Here is a 23,346-nt window from a genome sequence, read left to right on the forward strand (position 1 = left end):
ACAAACCCAAATCTGTATAACCAAGAATTTTTATAAATTTTTGCACATTAGCAGTCATTGCCCTAGAAAGAATGGCTAATAAAGCTGGGAACTAACAGAAAAAGTGTTTTCGATTAAAAAGCTTATCTAATTGATAAGAACGGAAAAGAAAGCCATGAACAACCGCTTATCGAAAAGTGAAGCTGAATAGAACATGTTTTTGCTTTCAAAGTATTGAGAAATCAATGCTTAATGAAGAATAAACTCGTTTTGTCTAACAGGTCAATAAAATACACAAGGAACTAAATAGTAAACAAATGGGCATATTTATTGGGATGAAATGACTCCCTATAGCCCCTGAAAGAAGGGCTGTATATTATACAAGTTGTTTATTGTTTCATGTTTTATATTGAAAGAGGGTGGTATTTTTTACCCTGAGTCTCAAAAAGCCTAAGGGTATGAGAATTGGTATGAAAATTTCCCTCATACCTAATACCTCATACCTCATACCTTCCTCATACCTAAGGGTATGAGGAGGTGAAAATTTCAGAGAACATTTAGAAGAGTGTTGAATTAAATCCAGACACTATACTCATACAACACGGTTGTCAAATGGACTTATCTGTAATATCTCAGGAACAGTGGAACTTATTAAAACTTTCAAGGCGTTAAGCGATCTCGTTCCTGACTCGAAAGGCCGATATTTTTCATAATCCAGATAAATTATATCCTTTCGTGCTAATCGTACTATTCATAGAATCTTAAGGGATTTGATATAAACAAGAATCAGCCTATCCCGTCCATTATAAACTTTTTTACTTTGTGTGGCCGAACTAATTAGAATTGATTGGGCACTCTTGTCATAAGTTGTAGAGCTTCAGGATAAGCGATCCAGATAAATACCAGAAAACTAAAAGCCGCCATTTACTTTCCCTGAAATCTTAGAAAAATCTTGTAACTTCTCTTGTTTTGTGCTGGAGGTAGATATAATTAGTTTTAGAAAAACTTATATCACTATAAAGTGAAAATCTAGTTTTTTTTTTTTTTTCAAACGGAGCAGAATTTTCTTTTAAAAATTTAGGAAAGGGTTGTCCCTAAAAGCGTTGTAGCATACCTGCTAGGAAAATGTCAAAAATCACCTCAAAGAAATGTCATATGATCAATTTGACAGCTTTTCAAATTTTCTGTGATACAACCCTTTAATTGAACAACCGCTTTAATTGAAAACTTTTCCGACAGATTTCCATTTACTTTTCCATTTTTTCATTTCAACTGAATTTTATAATCAAGTCACAAATTTTCAATAGGTTTCAATGATAAGTAGTCCCATGGGAGAATTCGCTAATGGATCCTCTGCCTTTGAGACAGTCAGCCGACGTTAAGGCTCACAAAATGATATTTTAAGTATCAAATCCTCGTAATCGTAAAATGGAGATGTCAGAATTTTTTGCTTTATTTTTTTTGCCTGCATAAATCGTCTATTTGTGCGTTCCCCAAATTAGTAATCCATACCCATCTAAGGGCTAATTGGTTCATATTTGGGTGTTTTCCACAAAGTGTTGCCACTTAAATGCAGCTTACCTCACTCTTCAGCGTATCCACTTCCCCTCGAAGTGACAAAACTTCCTTTTGTAACTCCTCAGGATTCGATGATAGAGCCACATTTTGACTAGTCGCTGCTACCAAAGGTCCACCGATCATCGGTGCAGCTGGAAGTTTTCCACTCACTGATTTTTGAGTTTTTGTAACAGGAGGGCTTGGATGCGTAACCTTATTAGCAGAAACTGACGATGGTTTTAGGGGTATATACGGTTTATCTGGAAATCGTAAATCATTATCAATATTGTTTAGTACAAGAAATTAAATAATTATTTAATTCTCAATAGAAACAATAAACACGCCATTTTGAGTTTTATATACGACCTGATAAGTGTGATAAAGGGATAAATGACCAAAAATAGTAAATCGACTTGTGTACATTTTTCGGACGAGGTTTCAATATTAAATCGATTATTAATAGGTGGTACATCGATTACTTTTCTAAAATCGGGCATTTTCTATCCTACTTCAATAATTAAGTTCAAAAGAATATAACACGGGTATGCCAGGTCGTATCCAGGGGGGATGGAGTTAGGAGGTTCGACCTCCCCCTCCAAAATTTTGTGTCCGACACATAAAACGTAACAAAATACATAAAACCTTTCGAAGCGTTTTCTAAAGTTTTTTTTTTACCCACCCCTTCCCCATCCGAACAAAATACTGAGTCTTCAGTTTTATTTAGTATATTTTGGAAATTAAAACGAAATGTAAATAAAAAAAAAAATGGTTAGCCTATAGATCTTCAATAAAACAATAAAAAACAAAACAAAAGAAAACCTTTTTTCACCGATATAACAAAAGTACAAACAAACATACGTGAAACAAAATGAAGTATAACACAAGTACGAATATTTCACTTTCATGTCCGGAAGCCTTTATTAATGGAAGAAGAAAGAAAAGAAAAAGAAAAGGCACAGTAGCCTAAAATGAACAAAGCATAAAAAATACAAAAAACACAAGACTCATTGAACACAAAAACATAAAATAAAATGTGTGACGTCACTGCAATGTCTTTCTTTTATTTGTGCAGCATTTGCGTTTTCTTACGCTTCTTTATATGCTTTGTGAATTTTAGGCTAGTTTTTATTGTTCTTTTTTTCTCGTTGATAAAAGTTTTCCGACGTGAAGTAAAAATATTGAGACTTCTGTTATTATTAGTGAAAACACATTCTGTGTAATTTTCCATTGTTCTATTGAAAAGTTATACCTATTTTTCAATATTTTCAATTCTACAGAAAGTCATCGTGGTCTGTGAAATTAGTTAAGTATATTTTCAAACTTACATTCTTTTCCACCATGTTTTCAAAATGTTTTATCTATTCTACGATCTTGAAAAAGAGATTGACAAGACTATTTTAACTCCATTCTGGGGTTGCTAAAACCCCACGAACAAAAACTACTTTTGTTTTGCTTTCTTAAAAAAAAAACTAAATTTTCGTTGTTAACCCTCTTATGACACAAACAAACCAATATTATTGTTTTGTAAAACTGATTATCATGCAAAAAGTGCAAATTCGTGTGTGCCACAAAAAGTGCGAATTCACCTTATCGAATTTATAAGGAATTTAGTATTACCGTTTCATAGAATTGATCACGCCGCAAAAAGAGCAAATTCACCTTTTCGCACTTAAAAGGAATTTAATATTACCGTTTCATAGATTTGATCATGCCAAAATGTGCAAATTCACGTGTACCGTAAAAAGCGCAAGTTGGCCTTATCGCATTTATAAGAAACCCAATATTATTATCGTTTCATAGAATTGATCCAGCCAAAAAAGTTCAAATTCAGGAGTACCGTAAAAAGCGCAAGCTGGCCTTATCGCATTTATAAGAAACCCAATATTATTATCGTTTCATAGAATTGATCCAGCCAAAAAAGTTCAAATTCAGGAGTACCGTAAAAAGCGCAAATTTGCCTTATCGCATTTATAAGAAATTCAATATTACCGTTTCATAGAATTGATCATGCCAAAAAAGTGCAAATTCACGTGTACCGTGAAAAGCGCAAATTCACCTTATCTCATTTATAAGAAATCTAATATTACCTTTTCATAAAATTAATCATGCCAAAAAAGTGCAAATTCACGTGTACCGTAAAAAGCGTAAATTCACTTTATCGCATTTATAACAAAACTAGCTGTTGGGGTGGCGCTTCGCCCCCCCCAAGCCCCCCGCGCGCGTAAGTCGTAACGCGCCATATTAGTTACCCGCCATTGTAGTTGTGTCCCTGTGTCCCACCTGTGAATATAGACAGATATATATATATATATATATATATATATATATATATATATATATATATATATATATATATATATATATATATATATATATATATATATATATATTTAACTACGTAAAACTTGCGAATATACAACATTCTTGGCTGTCCCATTGTCTGTGCATATAAATAGATTGTCAGGTTTACCGACTCTTGAACATGCAACATATAATTGTCCATGGGAAAAACAATCTGTATTCAGATCTATACCTCATTATTCTAATGATTGCCCTTGAGCTTTGTTGATGGTGATTGCTAATCGAACATTCCCTGTGTCCCCGTCGTCATTTATATATCCCCCTGGGCCCCCCGGCGTCCCCGTTGTAGTTGTGTCCCTGTGTCCCTGTCGTCATTTATATTCCCTGTGTCCCGGTCGTCATTTGTGTCCCGGTGTCCCAGTCTGTAATTTCTCTTTGAGTGTCGCGGTCGTCATTTATATTCCCTGTGTCCCGGTCGTCATTTTTGTCCCGGTCGTCATTTGTGTTCCGGTGTCCCGGTCTGTAATTTCTCTTTGAGTGTCCCGGTCGTCATTTATATTCCCTGTGTCCCGGTCGTCATTTGTGTCCCGGTGCTTTGTTGATGGTGATTGCTAATCGAACATTCCCTGTGTCCCTGTCGTCATTTATATATCCCCCTGTGCCCCCCGGCGTCCCCGTTGTTGTTGTTTCCCTGTGTCCCTGATTGCTAATCGAACATTCCTTGTGTCCCGGTCGCTTTCTCTTTGAGTGTCCCGGTCGTCATTTATATTCCCTATGTCCCGGTGTCCCGGTCGTCATTTGTGTCCCGATGTCCCGGTCTGTAATTTCGTCAGTCGACAAACATGACGTCAGTCGACACACAAACATGACGTCACTCGACACACACACAGACAACTTATTTATATATATATAGATGTCCCTGTGTCCCGGTCGTCATTTGTGTCCCGATGTCCCGGTCTTAATTTCGTCAGTCGACAAACATGACGTCCGTCGACACACAAACATGACGTCACTCGACACACACACACACAGACAACTTATTTTTATATATATATAGATCTAATATTACCTTTTCATAAAATTGATCATGTCAAAAAAAATGAATTCACTTGCAAAACCTAATATTATCTTTTCATAAAATTGATCATGCCAAAAAAAGTGCAAATTCACGTGTACCGTAAAAAGCGCAAATTTGCCTTATCACATTTATCAGAAATCCAATATTACCGTTTCATAATGTGGGTCATGCCAAAAAAAATTGCAAATTCACATGTAAAATCTAATATTACCTTTTCATAAAATTGATCATGCCAAAAAAAGTGCAAGATCACGTGTACCGTAAAAAGCGCAAATTCGCCTTATCGCATTTATAAGAAATCCAATATTACCATTTCATAGATTTAATCATGCCAAAAAAAGTGCAAATTCACGGGTACCGTAAAAAAGCGCAAATTTGCCTTATCGCATTTATAAGAAATCCAATATTACCGTTTCATAAAACTGATCATGCCAGAAAAAGTGCAAATTCACGTGTACCGTAAAAAGCGCAAATTTGCCTTATCACATTTATCAGAAATCCAATATTACCGTTTCATAATGTGGGTCATGCCAAAAAAAGGTGCAAATTCACTTGTACCATAAAAAGCAAAAATTCGCCCTATCGCATTAATAAGTTATTTTTATTAATATTTATTATTAATATTAACGTTTCATAAAATTGATCACACCACTAAAAAGCGCAATTTCGCGTGTCCTGGTGGAGACCCGCTCTATTTACTGTATTTTGACACAAGTTTCTATTCCTCCGTGTTTCTAGTCCGTTTGACAATTACCTATATGACCTTGAGAGAATGAGCATTCAAAATATTTAGACCTTATTACAACCCTGAGAAAAGAGAAACTAAAATACAATTTCGATCTTCTGTAAAATTCGGGTTTTTGTATTTGTCCAGCTACTGTAAGAATAAAGCAATATTATATTTTAATAGAAACTAAAATATTGCATTTTTAATAGAAAAAAGATAATAATAAAGGTAAATGAAAAGTGAATTAAGATATAGAGAACGGAAAAAAATCTTTGGTATCTCCGTCGATAAATAACGTCCATGTTTTGAACCCTTATGGATATTAAGCAAAAAAAAAAAGCAAATTTTTTCAACTGAAAGTAAGGAGCAACACTAAAACTTAAAACGAACAGAAATTATTACGCGTATGAAGGGATTGCCTCCTCCTCAACACCTCGCTCTTTACGCTAGAGGTTTTAAGTACTTTTGAAAAAGCTTCCTATTGTTCTAATTAAACGACCCTTGTGTTCCAGGAGTCGTTTTTGAAGAATTGGGACAAATTCAAACTTTAGCGTAAAGAGCAAGGTGTTGAGGAGGGGGCAATCTCCTTCACATACATAATAATTTCTGTTCGTTTAGGTTTTAATGTTGCTCCTTAGTTTCAGTTGAAAAAACTTTCTTTTAATTTGATTTCTGATCGTTTTTAAGTAATGCCAGGAAATCGGGCCCCATCTCCACGGAGAAATCTCCATTCCCAGAAATCTCTCTAGACCAGTGGTCCTCAACCGGGGTCAACATGGACCCTAGGGGTCCATGTAATATTTCCGGGGGTCCACAATGATATTCTGGGGGTCAATGAAGAAAACCAACCCAGAACGCTCTTTATTTTTAAAAATTCAATTTCTACTGTAATTTACTGTTCACTTTATATTGTGTTCACTGCGTGATACACCGTCAACACTTAGTTGCAAAGAAAATGAGTGCATGTCTGCATGATGCCCTTACTGTTGTAATAAAAGTAGTTAACCATATTAAATCAAATTCTCTCTGAGACCACCTTTTTCGTGAATTCTGTAAGCAAAATGGAGGAAAGTTTGGGCGGCTTGTATCAAACAGCTCGTGGTAACGAACTGTAGTAAGGAGCGACCCGGCTAAATAGTAAACGAAACTCTAAAAAACGGAATTTTGATGCTAAAAGATACATCAAAAGAATCGAATTTTCACGCTGATTCTAAATATATAAGTTTCAATTAATTTAGTCTTGTCATCAAAAGTTACGAGCCTGAGAAAATTTGCCTTATTTTGGAAAATAGGGGGAAACATCCCCTAAAAGTCATATAATCTTAACAAAAATCATACCATCGCATTCGGCGTATCAGAGAACCCTATAGCAAAAATTTCAAGCTCCTATCTAAAAAAATGAGGAATTTCGTGTTTTTTGCCAGAAGACAAATCACGGGTGCGTGTTTATTTGTTTGTTTGTTCTTTTTTTCTTTTTTTTTTCTTTTCCCCAGGGGTCATCGTATCGACCAAGTGGTCCTAGAGTGTCGCAAGAGGGCTCATTCTTACGGAAATGAAAAGTTCTAGTGCCCTTTTGAAGTGATCAAAAAATTGGAGGGCATCTAGGCCCCCTCCCACGCTCATTTTTTTCCAAAAGTCAACGGATCAAAATTTTGAGATAGCCATTTTGTTCTGCATAGTCGAAAACCATAATAACTATGTCTTTGGGAATGACTTACTCCTTCACAATCCCTGGGGGAGGGGCTGCAAGTTACAAACTTTGACCAGTGTTTACTTATAGTAATGGTTATTGGGAAGTGTACAGACGTTTTCAGGGGGATTTTCTTGGTTTGGGGGGTGGGGTTGATGGGAGGGGGATATGTGGGAGGATCTTTCCTTGGAGGAATATGTCATGGGGATTGATGTGTTTTACTTATCAGATATATTTGAAAAATTTCATTCACTTAATAAACAGCTCCAAGAAAACAATTCTGATCTGATATCTAGTAAAAGTGCTATTGCTGCTTTTCTAAGGAAACTACAGCTGTATAAGAATAATATCAGGCGTCGTGCATTTGAACAGTTTCCTTGTTTGGCCTGTGTTAACAGCAATTTGCAAGATGAAGATCTTGCATTATATGGTGAATATTTGGAAAATATACATGAAGATATGCAAACTCGGGTTGGCGACCTACTCGGGATGGTTATACCGATTTGGGTTTCAATTCCTTTTGAAGTTAATGTTTCCGAAATAGACATATCTTTGCAAGAGCCCCTCAACGAAATACAAAGTGATGAAATAATACATGCAAAATTCAAAGATAAAAAGTACAATATATAGAAAACAAATGATGTTGTTACAAAGTACCCTTTGCTCTGGGATAAGGCGCAGTTCTACGTTATTGCTTTTCCTACATCTTATCTTGTTGAAGCGGCATTTAGTCGTGTTTCTCAAATGTTATCAAAAGATCGCAATAAACTTGAAATTATGAAAAGGGGTGATCTTCGACTATCATTAACATCAATAGAACCAAATATAAATAAACTCGCAGAGAAGAATCAACCACAGGGATCTCATTGAATAAACATGCCTTATCCTTTTTTTTAATCACACACTTAATTTCAACTCCTTTTTTATCCAGTTTACATAATGTTGAGGTGAATTAAACTGCCTGAGGAGCTCTACTCTCCATGAGCTTGTGTTGCTTGCCCATGGGAGAAACAGTGTAATATTGTAGTTATTATCACAATAATAGTAATAATAATAATAATAATAATAATAATAATTATTATTATTATAGTAGAATATTTTATTTGTATTAAATTAGTTTTCATTTAAAAGTAAAGCTTAATCGTATACTATTTCTTTGATAATTAAAACCTTAAAATTTATATTGGTGAAGAATAGAAAATTGTTCAAATGTCCAGTAGCTATGAAGGGGTCCACCAAGATAAAAAGAAGGGAAGAGGGGTCCATGGGTAAAAAAAAGTTGAGAACCACTGCTCTAGACAATTCAATCTCGGTGAAAGTTTACCCCGGGCAATTCACCCATTCTCCAGTGTACAATTTCCCCTGACAAGTTCACCCCCTGGAAACTTCACACCCCATAAAATTTCCCCCGTGAAGAAACCCACAGCAAAAAATTTGCCCCCCCCCCAGAAAATGTATACATACTTCACAATAACAAATACTATGTGTAAAAACTGGTCGAATTTTATGACTTAAAAGATCTTTCCTCTGAGGCTATGGGGGTCATGTTATATCCAAATGCATATTCATTGGGTCTTTCAACTATGATGAGCAAAATGGCTATCTCGAAATTTTGACATAACAGCTTTTCTGAAGAAGGGGCGGAGGAGGGGGCTAGGTTACACTCTAATATTTTTGGTCACTTAAAAAGGGCACTAGAACTATCAATTTCCTTTCTATTGAGCCCTCTAACGATATTCTAGGACCACTGGGTTGATACTATAATCCCTGGAAAAAAGAAAGAAAAAACAAATCAATAAACACGCATCCGTGAAAAATACAAAATTCCAAATTTTCCAGATAGGAGCTTCAAACCCCCCTAGAATAGGGTTTTCTGACACGCTTAATCTGATGGTGTAATTTTCATTAAGATTCTAATACCTTTAGGATCGTATTTAACCCTTTTTTTGAAAATCAGACAAATTTTCTCAGACTCGTAGTTTTTAATATATAAGCCGATTCTTTTGATAAATCATTGGCATCAAAATTCCGTTTTTAAAGTGTTGTTGACCATTAAGCCGGGTCGCTTCTTACTTACAGTTCGTTACCACGAACTATTTGACTCAAAACAAGCAGTTTCTTTGACTCTATGCAATTCCTGGCTCAAATTTGGAATAAATATGGCAAAAATAAAATCGCTTTTCTTTTCCTAATATTCAAAAATTACATTTTCCTCTACAACTTGGCTTAGTCCAATTTTCATTTTTTTCTTAATGTCAACCGTTTTTTCCAGATATTTATAACTTAAAAATAGAACATAAATTGGAAAGGGAAAATGTAAATGAACACAAGAAGAGAAAGAAAACTCTTTGATTTTCCTTCAATTATTTTTTCAATTTAAATTCAAACCAGAAATTGAACAGATGGGGAAACATAACCTAAGTTCTATTTCCATAGGTAATTTCTCGTGATAAACCGGAAACAATGGAAAATTTCCGTTGATAAACACAATGGGGTTACTTAGGTGACAGGGATATTTGGTTGTCCTGGAAGCTTAAATAAGCAGTATTTCCAACAATGTTGATTATAGAATTCAGCAAAGTTTGGTAGATTTGAAAGCACCGCCTCCACCATTTCACTGAAGAGAAAAGGAGAGGTTACAATCCTATATTTCCGAGTTCAAAAGTATGCTTTAATTCCATCGATTCAATTTTGTGATGTTTTTCAACAAGCCATTTACATCGCTCCTTGTTCTTGTGACTAAGTCCTAACTATTCATTCGGGTTAAACAATGCTGACTTACAAATTGAAAGACAGACAGATAAAATTTCTGGAGCGATGAATTACTCTGTTCTTTTTAAAATGTGGTTGGTTCTCGGTTTTTTTTTCTTTTTTTTAGTAATAATTATTTTGACATTTGACAATTTTATTACCCAATGCTTGAAGAGAATTTCAAGATTTTCCAAATTTTTTCGACAAATGGTAAAAAAAAATGCTTCGGGTTATAAATAGCTGGACGACAACTTAGACAGACAATGAGATAGAATTTCCAGAGAGATAAATTACTCCACCTTTAAAAATCTGATTAGTCCTTCGGCAATAATATTTTATTAATTTTTTTTTACAATTAGCAATCCCATTACCTAAATGCTTGAAGAAAATTTCAAGATATTTCATTACTTTCCCGAAAAAAAATTAATGCTTCGGGTATATTTAGCTGAGCGACAAATTAGACAGACAAGGACATAGAATTTCTGGAGAGACAAATTACTCCACCTTTTAAAATCTGACTGGTCCTATGGCGATATTTTTTATTATTATTATTACTTTTTTTTCATTCAGCTATTCCATTACCAAAAGCTTGAAGAAAATTTTAAGATATTTCATGACTTTATTGAGATATAGGAATTTCTGGAGAGATAAATTACTCCACCTTTAAAGCCACAAATTTTTAGTAAAAAATGTGTGCGATATTTAGCGATGTCATTACTAAATGCTTGAACAAAATTTCAAGATATTTCACGATTTTCCCGAAAAAAGAAAAAAAATACTTTGGGTATACATACCCAGGTAACAAATTAGAAAGACAAGGAGATAGAATTTCTGGAGATATAAATTACTCCACCTTTCAAAACCTGATCGGTCCTTCGCCGCGATTTTTTTTTCGTAAAAAATTTTTGAGACTTTTTACAATGTCATTACTAAATTTCAAGATATATATCCAGAGGATATATATAAGATATATCCAGAATTTTCCTAATAGCTAAAACGTGGTAGAAACGAAAATGGGAACTACTTTTAAAATCATTTCCAAATTATTTTTGAAATTTCATTTTTTCGAATTATTAATAAATATTATTTTCAAAAACTAGGAACAATTATGAAAACTATTGAAAATCAAGTTAGTTTCATTGATTATGAATTTTCTTTCAGAAGGAAAAAAATTATTCAGTTTTTTCAAACAAGAGTTAAAAGATTTTAAATCTACTTTAGCCTAGACTGTACGTAAATAAACTAGACTGTACGTTTAAATAAAAACATAGTTTCTTTAGCCTAGACTGTACGTTTAAATAAAAACATAGTTTCATTAATTGTTAGAGCCTAACAGTCTATAAACTAGACTGTACGTTTAAATAAAAACATAGTTTCATTAATTGTTAGAGCCTAACAGTATATAAACTAGACTGTACGTTTAAATAAAAACATAGTTTCATTAATTGTTAGAGCCTAACAGTCTATAAACTAGACTGTACGTTTAAATAAAAACATAGTTTCATTAATTGTTAGAGCCTCAACAACATTATAATATTATAAAAAATACTATATGACATATAATATGATATCATTGCAACATTATATCCAATAAATTATAAAGTGTCCCTGCCTTGTCCCTGTGTGTGATTTTCATTTAAAATACGTAAGTTCCTTTGGTTTTTTATTTGTCTTTGTAAAGGCTTTGTATGTTTTTCTCTTTTTTATGTTATTTTGTGTGTTTTAATTTGTTTCATCTAGTTTCCATTTCCAATTTTCTATTTTTTGTTACTTTTCTTTTTTCTTTTTTGTCTTTTTTCGATTTTTCTTGTTGATAAGGGTCCCCGGAATGAAGCCAAAATATTCGAACATTTTTTGGTATATGGATACCAAAAAACTGTTTTTCAAAGTTCCATGATTTACTTTTATTGAAAGTTTGATCCGTTTTTTTTTTATTTCATTTTAAATATTCAGCAGCTTTAGGGACAAATGCAGGAAAAAGAGGATTATACTTATGAATAAAACCTAATATTCATTAGAAAGATGATCGCAAAAAGAGGAAAAAAAAACTTCTGGTTTTTGCAAAGGAAATGTTGGTTTATTGTATCTTAAAAAAAAAATGGTAAGGTAATTTGTAAAAAGCGGAAAAGGTAAAAAGAGGAAAGTGATCGAAGAAACAGGGAAAATAAAAATAACTTCAGGCTTTTGCACAGGAAATGTTGATTCATTGTATGGTAAGATAAATAGTAAGGTAATTTGTAAAAAGCGGAAAAGGTAAAGAGAGGAAGGTGATCGTAGAAACAGGAAAAAGAATACCTTCTGGTTTTTGCACAGGAACTGTTGGTTTATTAATTCCGGCCAGCTTTCCAACCGTATTATCGATGACACTCTCATCTTTTACTGCCATTTTTGAAATCCTATTTTCTTGCTTTTCAGAAAGCTCCTGAAAAGAAACAAGATGATATTAATGAATTTTTTCAAAATCCAAAATTTGCGGGCACTTCTTATTCCAATTATAATTTTTTTTTATCTCCCCCAAACAAAAAAAAACTCCTGTGTATATACCTGTCAAAATTTTCAGATGACCAATTGTCTCAGAATAGTTGAAAGGTCTAATAAATATGTCCCCGAGGATGATTTGATATCCATAGTTCCTGGTGCGATGACCATAAGTAATGCAAATTACCAATCACTGACAGATGTGTTTTATAGTGAAAAAACGGGGGCAGGTTTAATCTTAGGTAACCCATCGACTTGATCGACTATCAGGGATCGTTGGCCCAAAAGGGACTCACATTTTCATGTGAGGGGCAGGGTGCAAGGGGCCTCGAAATGGGCCAAGAAATCTTTTGTACCTGACAAGTTCGAAACTCACAGCAGTAAGTCCTAGGGTTAAGAGAATCTAATGAAAAAAAATAAGGGGTATACTCCCCCCCCCAAAAAAAAGAGGCAGGAAAAATGGTGAAAAAAACTTTTCTGCTGCCGGTTGCCTCGAAACTCACATCCATGAGTCCTTGAATAAAGGGACCCCAATGCAGAAGGGTAAACAAGAAAAAAAATATGTAGTCTTCCCCGAAAACAGGGCCAAACAAATGGACCGACAATCGTCAAAAACTTTTTTCCCAAATGTATTGCCCATGGATAAATTTTTTGTTAGGGAGCCTAATACAACACGAAAAAAAGGAAAAAAGATTTCCCTGAAAATGAAGACCAAAAATCTTCTTTTTTTCCTGAACGGCTCGACCTTAACTGTAAATTCTTGGCTCAATAGAACCCTAATATAAAGAAACAATTTTAGCTTATGGAAATGGGCCCCTGAATAGGGTTACTAGCCACAACTGTAAGGTTGTTAAGTAGCTTTAAACCTTCATTAAAAAGAGGTATAAAAAATAAATACCTTTAGCCAAGGTGGAGTAACGTTTTTCTCTTTTTGAGGCCTTATGAGGCCGTCGTTTTCTTCTATATTGTTATTAGGCTCTTCATTTGCTGCTGAGTAGCCATTAACCTTTGGTGGGGTGTTTTCCGTCGCTATGGTCACGTCCTTAAAATTATAAACAAATAGTTTGAATACCATCAATGTAGTGACAATTTTTTCAGAGGGAGGGGGGGGCTTCTTGGGAGACAAAAAATTGCAAATTTTTTAAAAATTTGTATATATGCGCTTAAATCATTGTTATAATTGTTTGTATGCACTATGCACAAAATCACTGCCTGAGCTTGAGTAACATTTCACTGCCCGTGTCAAGACATTCCCTCAGTCTTTGACACTCTTGCCCCCTGAGTCAACCTAAGATCCATTACCCAGACAATGGGTTAGCTTGACCCCCTTTCCTTTCTCTCACAGTCCTTTTGTCTCTTTCCTCGTCACAAGTCTCTTAATAACACATCAACCACACATACACCGCCTTACGACCCTGGGACTTGTTTACTTGATGAGATCACTTGCACTGCTTGTACTATTGATTCCCTTATCCAATAGCCCACAACAAAAAGGCAAATGAGACCATTATACAAGACCAAATACCTCTCAACATTAACAATTGACACAAAACTTGACGAGATCACTCGCATTCTCTATAGGCGTTAAAAAATGAACGGGTCCTATAGAAAACAAGGAGCCCCGCTCCTTGCTTTGGAAATTAGGAAATTGCTTTGAAATTTTGAAATTTGGAAATTGCTTTGCTTTCGAAATTTGGAATTAAATAATGGAAATTAGCCGAATAATTTCCATTATTTTTCACATGGCAATACCTTGGCCCTTATACACAACTCAAGATTTGTCACGAGCTTTGCAGGCTCTCGTTTCCTCACAAGAGAGAGAGAGAGAGAGAGAGAGAGAGAGAGAGAGGGGGGGGGGGAGAGAGAGAGAGAGAGAGAGAGAGAGAGAGAGAGAGAGAGAGAGAGAGAGAGAGAGAGAGAGAGAGAGAGAGAGAGAGAGAGAGAGAGAGAGAGAGAGAGAGAGAGAGAGAGAGAGAGAGAGAGAGAGACAGAGAGAGAGAGGAGAGAGAGAGAGAGAGAGAGAGACAGAGAGAGAGACAGAGAGAGAGACAGAGAGCGATCGGTATATTTAAGAACTATCGTAGCATAGCTAAATTCAGTTTTTTTTTACAAATTCTTACATTTAAATAAAAATCACACACTACGGCTCAGCATTGAAAATCCATGTAAAGAAAGGCACAAATGAGTTGACCTAACAACTAGTTCGTTCCTTACGGGTAGAATTTTATTTTTGTAACTGAGTTCGACTATTGGGAGGGGCTCGTTCGGGTAGTAGTGATCGGTGGCTCGTATTGGCTAGGACGGATTTTCCAAATTACAGAATCAGGTGTTCAAACTAACTTCAAAATCACAAGAACTGGTAAATCACAGGAAAAGGCATAGGCGGTTTAAGTGGAGGGGCAGAGGGGACACTTGACCCGGGCGCAGAAATTTCAGGGGTGCAAAATTATAAAAAAAAATATCTAACGGCAATAACCATTTTCTAATCTTTGAATTTATTTTTATAAAAATAATGTGGAGGGTACAGTTAATAAATTAAAATAATCAATAAAACAAAAATCAATTTAATAATATTGATTAAAATATTTCATAATAACTAAATAATCTGAATAATAAATTAAAAATGAAGACTAATTAATCGATAAATCGACAATAATTTTCTTAATAAATCAATATTTGTTAAAATTTGGCCAGAAAACTTTGTGGCAGACAGAGAGAGGGGAGAGGGCTAATCAACATTTTGCCCCGGCCATAAGAGAGACCAGAACCACTACTGGAAAAGGCTCGGATATTTTTCTGGGTTACAGGGCCCGAAAGTACCTCATTTAATCAAAACCCTATCAAATCTTTCGTCAGGGGAATAGGATAAGTATACTGCAACTTTGGTTATTTACCTGGTCTTTGATGTATGAAGAGGGCGGTCTCCGCTTAGGTCCAGCCGGACGAGATGTCGTTAGGTGTTGCAGATTTGTAGATTTATCTGTGATTAAGCTATCCAAATCTACATCTTGAACTAAAAGATGAATCTACCATTAAAATCTTACATTTTAATCGTCAGTTTGAAGTAAAATTTTTTTTTATGTTTTGTTAAGTTTGGGAGGATTCTTTCAGAGACAAAATGCCATAAACATCAAAAATAAAATATACAAACAAAAATAAAAAAAGATGAAAATGAAACATACACAATAAAATGACACAAACATGCAAGCCAGAAAACACTGGCTGCCTTGAGGAAACGGGGATACACGTGATACATGGATATCAACAACACGCTACCAAAAAATAGAAAAACAGTGGAAAAGGTGACTTCCTTTCTTCTAAGATTCTTTCTTCCTTTTCCGTACTTTAGAATGCAATAGCAGTTTTGAAAAAACCATGCTTTTGATAAGCGCTTTGTCTGTTTTCAAATTTGTGCCAAAGAAATGCCGTTCTTCATATGGCAGGATCCTAGTCGTTTGTATTAAATGCAAAGCTTCTAGAAGTACAATAGCGATACATATAAATTAATTTTGAAGATGGCGCGGCATTCATCGCATTTAGCCAGAATTTTCAAAACTGAACAAAGTTTTATTGTGACAAATTCTAAATATCTTAGAAAAGCCAGAAAAAGAAGGAAAGAAGTGAAGATAAAGTTTCTCCCCCTGCAAATATATAATTAGGATTACTCTGCACACTATGAAGTAAGAATTATTTTCTCAATATGTTTCCTTATGTACTGGACTAAACCTGCACTTACACCTTCCATAAACGGCGGCTGATTTCTACCAAATATAGGTATTTGGGTAGGTATAGGTATAGGTAGAATTGATTTCAGTGAAGTTAATTACTGTAGTAGCGATTGCTACTACAGCAATACTACAGCAAGTACGAAGAGACAACCTATGTCATCTATTGCCACCCAGCAAAATTATAGAACTGATAAAAAGCATCTATTGCCACCAAGCTAATATCTGAAAGATTTTTGGTTCTGGAATTCATCTGCGTAGCTGTATGTGAGCGCGTGGCTGTAGCTAGACTTCAACTGTCAATAGTTCTCTCTTAGCGCCTATTCAGTCCAGAATTCACAAAATGCCCCAATTCAACAATTTATTAACTCCCAAAGCCATGTATGTGAAACATGGGCACTGAAAACCGAAGACGAAAGAAAACTTCTAGCTTTCGAGATGAGATACCTCCGTCGCATTGCTAGAATCAAATACACTGACTGCATCGAAAAAGTGGAAGCACACCAAAGACTCCAGCCCGTGAGACCATTCTCAGTAACAACCAGAAACAGTAAATGTGGTAGTTCCGTCGCATCAAGGGAATGGAGTCAAACCACTTCCCAAAATCGCACTAAAAGGATCTCTGCACGGCCTTCATCAGGCAGACCACGAAAACAACAAACGGTGAACCTAAATTTTACGTCAAGTTAGCCCAGTTATCACGTACCAAAGCAGATAGAACTAGCCTACGCATGAGCAAGCAGGAGGAATGGTCGCAAAATGATCAGTAAAGATAAGTAAGTTCTACCATTGGTTAGCTTTCCGAGAGTAATTTTAACAGGTTTCAGCTTATTTTTTTTTCTCTCAAATTGAAGAGGTATTTTCAAAATATCTTAAATGTTTACTTAGTTTTCCTCTAAATGCTCGTAATACATCACTGAAGCGTATGTATAGAATTAATGACCTGCTTGGGGCAGTAAAGAACAAGGGCTATCTCCTAGGAAAAAAGATTAAGTGATATAATAAAAAAAGAAATCGCTGGTGCAACAGCACGAACACAGAAACAAACGCACACTATAAAACCAAACATAAAAAATGACAATAACAATAAATACTAAAAAAACATGTAAAACCATTGAAACAAAAAGGAAAGACAGAAGGAGAAAGGAAGACTGTTTTTCTACTTTAGTAAGTGATATAGATCAGTACTTGAACGAGGCCTTAACCCTACTCATCTATCCAATAACATAGGTCAAACAGCATAGCCATACACAATCAACCATAAAAATAATCCATGGACAGGCAGTCGTGTCGTAAGTAAGTACAAGTCGTCATTTACCAAATATTAAAAAAAAAAAAAAATAATTCAGGACGACAACCCAACACAAGGGCTCATCAGGAGAATATACACTTGCCTATTGGATTTCGACACTTTAAATCCCCTACTCAGGCAAGGGGCGTGCCTACCGTAGATTCCCTACGGTATCCCCGTGCTAGGTATCGCCCCCGAAATATATGTCTATTGAAAAACCAATGTAAAACAACTAAATAACTCCAGAAAAAAGAGGAAAATATATTTCCTCTTATGAAAAAAATTAAACTTACATGCATGCATTATTTTGCTTTTTTTTATTTTTGATGGGAGGTTTCAAATTTGTTATTTTGAGTTTGTTACTTTGAGTTCATGTGATTACAATTTTTTTCATATGGAATAATTAACCCTCAATATTTTTATTGGTGTTTTTTCACAGGTAAAAAAATTTGGAAGGATAGAGAAATAAGTCTGCGAAACCAAATTAAAATATTGGAATCTACAGCGGTCGAACTCCGAAGGAAGTCGAATTCCGAAGGATGGGCACTCCAAATAACGGAGGAAGATTTGCTAGATATTTTCCAGAGAAATTGTTTACGGATTGTTTGGATTGTTTTGGGTATCTGGCTGACTGACTATATTTAAAACAGTAGGCTGTACGAAAAGTTGCACTATAATAAGAAATAGACCATAGATGGTCCATTTCAGCCAACCGTCTAGGGCTAAACGGACCATCTGTCTCGGCTTTTTCCACAATTAGCCATGACTTGATGCCCACAACTATTCCACTTCAATTAAAAAATCAACAGACTTTCCAACGGATATTTTCCAGAGAAATTGTTAACGGATTGTTTAGTTTTGGGTTTTGGTCAAGTTTGGTTCAATCCCATTTTCCAGCGCTATGATAAAAGAAAAGTTGAGATGGCTAGGGCACGTTCTGCGGAAGAAGGATGACAGATTACCAAATATGGTCCTTTTCAGCCAACCGTCTAGGGCTAAACGGAAAGCAGGTCGTCTTCAGTTGAAGTGGGAGGAAGCCGTATGGAAAAATTTAAGGGGCATGGAAACTTCCTGGGAGGGTGTAAAGAGGGAGACTTTGAACAGATTAAAATTGAGACGGAGCGTGCCTCAGGCGGTTTGGTGCTGCGGTGAGTTGTTAGTAGTAGTAGTAGTATTTGTTATTTCTGTTATATTGTATTTATGTTATATGTTGTTCAAGTTGTTTGCTGAAACTCAGAAAAAAGGCAAATATAAAACAAAATAATCCTTTCCTAAAAATATTTGAACAAAGAGTGTTCAAGAATACGTTACTGATTGATAATATATATATATTATATATATATATATATATATATATATATTATATATATATATAATATATATATATATATATATATATATATATATATCACAACATAAAATCGTAAGAAAAGGGAAATCGTAAGAAAAATTTAAGGGACATGGGAACTTCCTGGGAGTGTGTAAAGGGGGAGGTTTTAAATAGATTGGGATGGAGGAAGAGCGTGTGTGCCTGTGCTGGCCTTAGGCGGCTTGATGCTGCGGTTACTTGTTTGTAGTTGTGATTTTTGTATTTAGCACAAGAAAAAAGTATAATAATGATTTGTTTTTAATTTAATTTTAGTTAATTTAATTTTTATAATTTAATTATATTAAATCAATTATATAGCTATTTAATTAAATTAATTATAATTGAATTAAATCAATTTAAATTTAATTTTAATTCTGCTTTATGGTCCTATAGTCTTTAATGCTTACCTTTGGCGTTAGAAATACCAGCTGATAAAGGAGCTTTAGGCAAGCTAGTAGGAGTAGGAGATATTGAAAGCTTGGGAAATGAACCGGCTGACACACTTTTGTATAAGGTCTGTGATGGCAAGGAACTTGTTGACTCTGAAAAAAAAAAGCCTTGACAGCACACAAAATAAAAATATGCAAAAAACAAAAAAATATAAACAAATATAATATATAAAATATACGATTGATTTAGCCACTATTTTTAAATCGCCAACACTCATTCAAACTTTGAACACCCATTCTATAGCCGAAACAAATGCAGCATATAAAATTGCTATTTTTGAACTTATATTTGTATTTTGTATTTTTGAAGTTGTATTGAGTTTTTGTATTTATAAAATTGCTATTTTTGAATTTGTCAGCAGCCTTCCAAACTCTATGCCTCAAAGTTGAAACACCCTTTCAACATCTAAGAAAGATAGAATTAAATCTTGTTTTTATCAAGATCTATCAGCCGATATTAAACTTTAAAAAAGCAAGTTTTTTCGACTAAGCTTAAGGAGCAACATTAAAACTTAAAACGAACAGAAATTATTACGTATATGTGGGGGTTGCCCTCTACTCAATACCTCGCTCTTTACGCTAAAGTTTGACTTTTTATTCCAATTATATAAGAATAAATCCCGACACACAAAGCTTGTTTAATTAGAATAATAAGCGTTTTACAAATTCAAAAAACATTTAAGCGCAAAGAGCAAGGTACTGAGAAGGGGGTAATTTCCTCATTTACGTAAAAAGTTCTTTTCGTTTTAAATTTTAATGTTGCTCCTTATTTTCATTTGAAAAAAAACTTGTTTTTTTATTTAGTTCCTCATGGTTTTTTAATTAATGCTGAGGAATCCAGGTCCCCTCCCATGGAAAATCTCCTTCCCCCACGAAAATTCCTCCATGGAAAGGTCCTCCCGCAGAAAATTCTCCCCCTTAAAATATCTTTATGCTTCCCAATAGCCAATACTATATGCAAGCAATGGGCAAAGTTCATAACTTGCAGCCCTTCCCCGGGGGCTGTGGGGGGGGGGGGTCAAGTCATCCTCAAAGACTTAGTTATTAGATCATTAGACCATGCTGAAGAGAATGGCTATCTCATAATTTTGATCAGACAATTTCGGGTGAAAACGTGGGGTGGGAGGGGAGAAGCTGGCCTCCATTATTTTGGTCATTTTAAAAATACACTAGAGCTTTTTATTTCCGACCAAATGAGCCCTCTCCTCGTCTTTTAGGATCACTGGTTCGATACGATAACTCCTGGGGACTCATGCGTGATCCTGCTTCTGGCAAAAAGTTCAAAATTCCACATTTTTGGATATCCGAGCTTGAAACTTCTATAGTAGGATTATCTGATACTCTGAATCTCATGGTGTGATTTTCATTAAGATAACTTGATTTCTTGTGGGTGTTTCCCTTTTTTTCAAAAATTAAACGAAATTTCTCAGGATCGTAACTTTCGATGGGTAACATTAAACTTCATTATTTTATATATTTTGAATAAGCATCAAAATTCGATTCCGTTGATATATCTATTATTATCAAGACTCTTGTTTCTTACAGTTTCAGTTACTTTTGAGCCGCATCGCTCAAAATTTTTGACTATCTACCTTGGTTCTGCTGCCCTAGCAATGACGCATGGACGGATAATAGATAGACATATCTATTAACAAATGAGCTAACAACATTTTTATTCAATCATAATAAGGGGGGGGGGGATTAATGCCAGGTTTGCTTCTTACTCAATTGGACCATCTGTCTTGGCTGTTTCTACAATTAGCCATGACTTGATGCCCACAACTATTCCATTTTAATTCAAAAATCAACGGACATATATATGTTACTAGCTGTTGGGGTGGCGCTTCGCGCCACCCCAACACCTAGTTGGTGGGGGTACTTTGCACCCCCCCAAGCCCCCCGCGCGCGTAAGTCGTTACGCGCCATATTAGTTACGCGCCATTGTAGTTGTGTCCCTGTGTCCCACCTGTGAATATATATATATATATATATATATATATATTTATATATATATATATATATATATATATATATATATATTATATATATATATATATATATATATATATATATATATATATATATATATATATATATATATATACTAGCTGTTGGGGTGGCGCTTCGCGCCACCCCAACACCTAGTTGGTGGGGGCGCTTCGCGCCCCCCCCAAGCCCCCCCGCGCGCGTAAGTCGTTACGCGCCATAATAGTTACGCGCCATTGTAGTTGTGTCCCTATGTCCCACCTGGGAATATAGATATATATATATATATATATATATATATATATATATATATATATATATATATATATATATATATATATATATATATATATGGTTTAAACTACGTAAAACTTGCGAATATACAACATTCTTTGCTGTCCCATTGTCTTTGCATATAAATAGATTGTCAGGTTTACCGACTCTTGAACATGCAACATATAATGGTCCATGGGAAAACAATCTGTATTCAGATCTATACCTCATGATTCTAATGATTGCCCTTGAGCTTTGTTGATGGTGATTGCTAATCGACCATTCCCTGTCCCGGTGTCCCGGTCGTCATTTATATCCCCCTGTTTCCCCCGGTGTCCCCGTTGTAGTTGTGTCCCTGTGTCCCGGTCGTCATTTATATTCCCTGTGTCCCGGTCGTCATTTGTATCCCGGTGTCCCGGTCTGTATATACATTCGTTTTTTAGTTTTGTTTTTCTCCTTTATTTTTTTCCTTTTTTTTTCTTTTTAGTTTATTTAGATTTTTAGATTTTTTAGTTTTTTTTATTAGTTTTTAGTTTTTTTTTCTTCTTAGTTTTTTTGTAGTTTTTACCTTCTTTTTAGTTTTGTTAGTTTTTTTTTTACTTATGTCCTGGTCGTCATTTATACTCCCTGTGTCCCGGTGCTTTGTTGATTGCTAATCGAACATTCCTTTTGTCCTGGTCGCTTTCTCTTTGATTGTCGTCATTTATTTTTTTCTTTTTTAGTTCTTTTAGTTTTTACCTTTTTTAGTTTTTTTTAGTTTTTTAGATGAAAATTTTTTTTAGTTTTTTCCTTTTTTTCTTTTTAGTTTTTTATTGGTTTTTACCTTTATTTTAGCTTATTTTTCAGTTTTTTCCTTTTTTTAGTTTTTTTTTTTTTTTTTTTTTTTTTTTTTTTACCTTTTTTTAGTTTTTTATTTTTTTTAGTTTTTTAGCTTTTTTACTTTTTTTATTAGTTTTTAGTTTTTTTTGTAGTTTTTGCCTTTTTTTAGTTTTTTCAGTTTTTTTTTAGTTTTTTATTGGTTTTTACCTTTATTTTAGCTTATTTTTCAGTTTTTTCCTTTTTTTTAGTTTTTAGTTTTTTTAGTTTTTTAACTTTTTTTAGTTTTTTTAGTTTTTTAGCTTTTTTGTTTTTTTTTATTAGTTTTTAGTTTTTTTTGTAGTTTTTGCCTTTTTTTAGTTTTTTAGCTTTTTTATTAGTTTTTAGTTTTTTTTGTAGTTTTTGCCTTTTTTTAGTTTTTTTCTTTTTAGTTTTTTTGTAGTTTTTACCTTCTTTTTAGTTTTGTTAGTTTTTTTTTTACTTATGTCCTGGTCGTCATTTATACTCCCTGTGTCCCGGTGCTTTGTTGATTGCTAATCGAACATTCCTTTTGTCCTGGTCGCTTTCTCTTTGAGTGTCGTCATTTATTTTTTTCTTTTTTAGTTCTTTTAGTTTTTACCTTTTTTAGTTTTTTTTTAGTTTTTTAGATGAAATTTTTTTTTAGTTTTTTCCTTTTTTTCTTTTTAGTTTTTTATTGGTTTTTACCTTTATTTTAGCTTATTTTTCAGTTTTTTTCCTTTTTTTAGTTTTTAGTTTTTTTAGTTTTTTACCTTTTTTTAGTTTTTTTTTAGTTTTTTAGCTTTTTTATTTTTTTTATTAGTTTTTAGTTTTTTTTTGTAGTTTTTCCCTTTTTTTAGTTTTTTTAGTTTTTTAGCT

General features: G+C 34.2%; 1 protein-coding gene across 1 annotated transcript in view; it reads right to left on the reverse strand.

The window, feature by feature from the left end:
• LOC136039561 (SH3 domain-containing kinase-binding protein 1-like) overlaps positions 1-23,346 on the reverse strand; it is a 124,951-nt gene that overhangs the window by 23,953 nt on the left and 77,652 nt on the right. The window contains exons 8-12 of the mRNA XM_065723402.1: positions 19,354-19,488; positions 15,456-15,574; positions 13,460-13,603; positions 12,379-12,505; positions 1,561-1,796 (exon numbers count right to left, since the gene is read on the reverse strand). Coding sequence (XP_065579474.1) covers positions 1,561-1,796; positions 12,379-12,505; positions 13,460-13,603; positions 15,456-15,574; positions 19,354-19,488 — 761 coding nt within the window. The remainder of the gene's footprint in view (positions 1-1,560; positions 1,797-12,378; positions 12,506-13,459; positions 13,604-15,455; positions 15,575-19,353; positions 19,489-23,346) is intronic.

This window comes from Artemia franciscana, chromosome 19 (assembly GCF_032884065.1).
Source record: "Artemia franciscana chromosome 19, ASM3288406v1, whole genome shotgun sequence".
Classification (NCBI taxonomy): Eukaryota; Metazoa; Arthropoda; class Branchiopoda; order Anostraca; family Artemiidae; genus Artemia; species Artemia franciscana.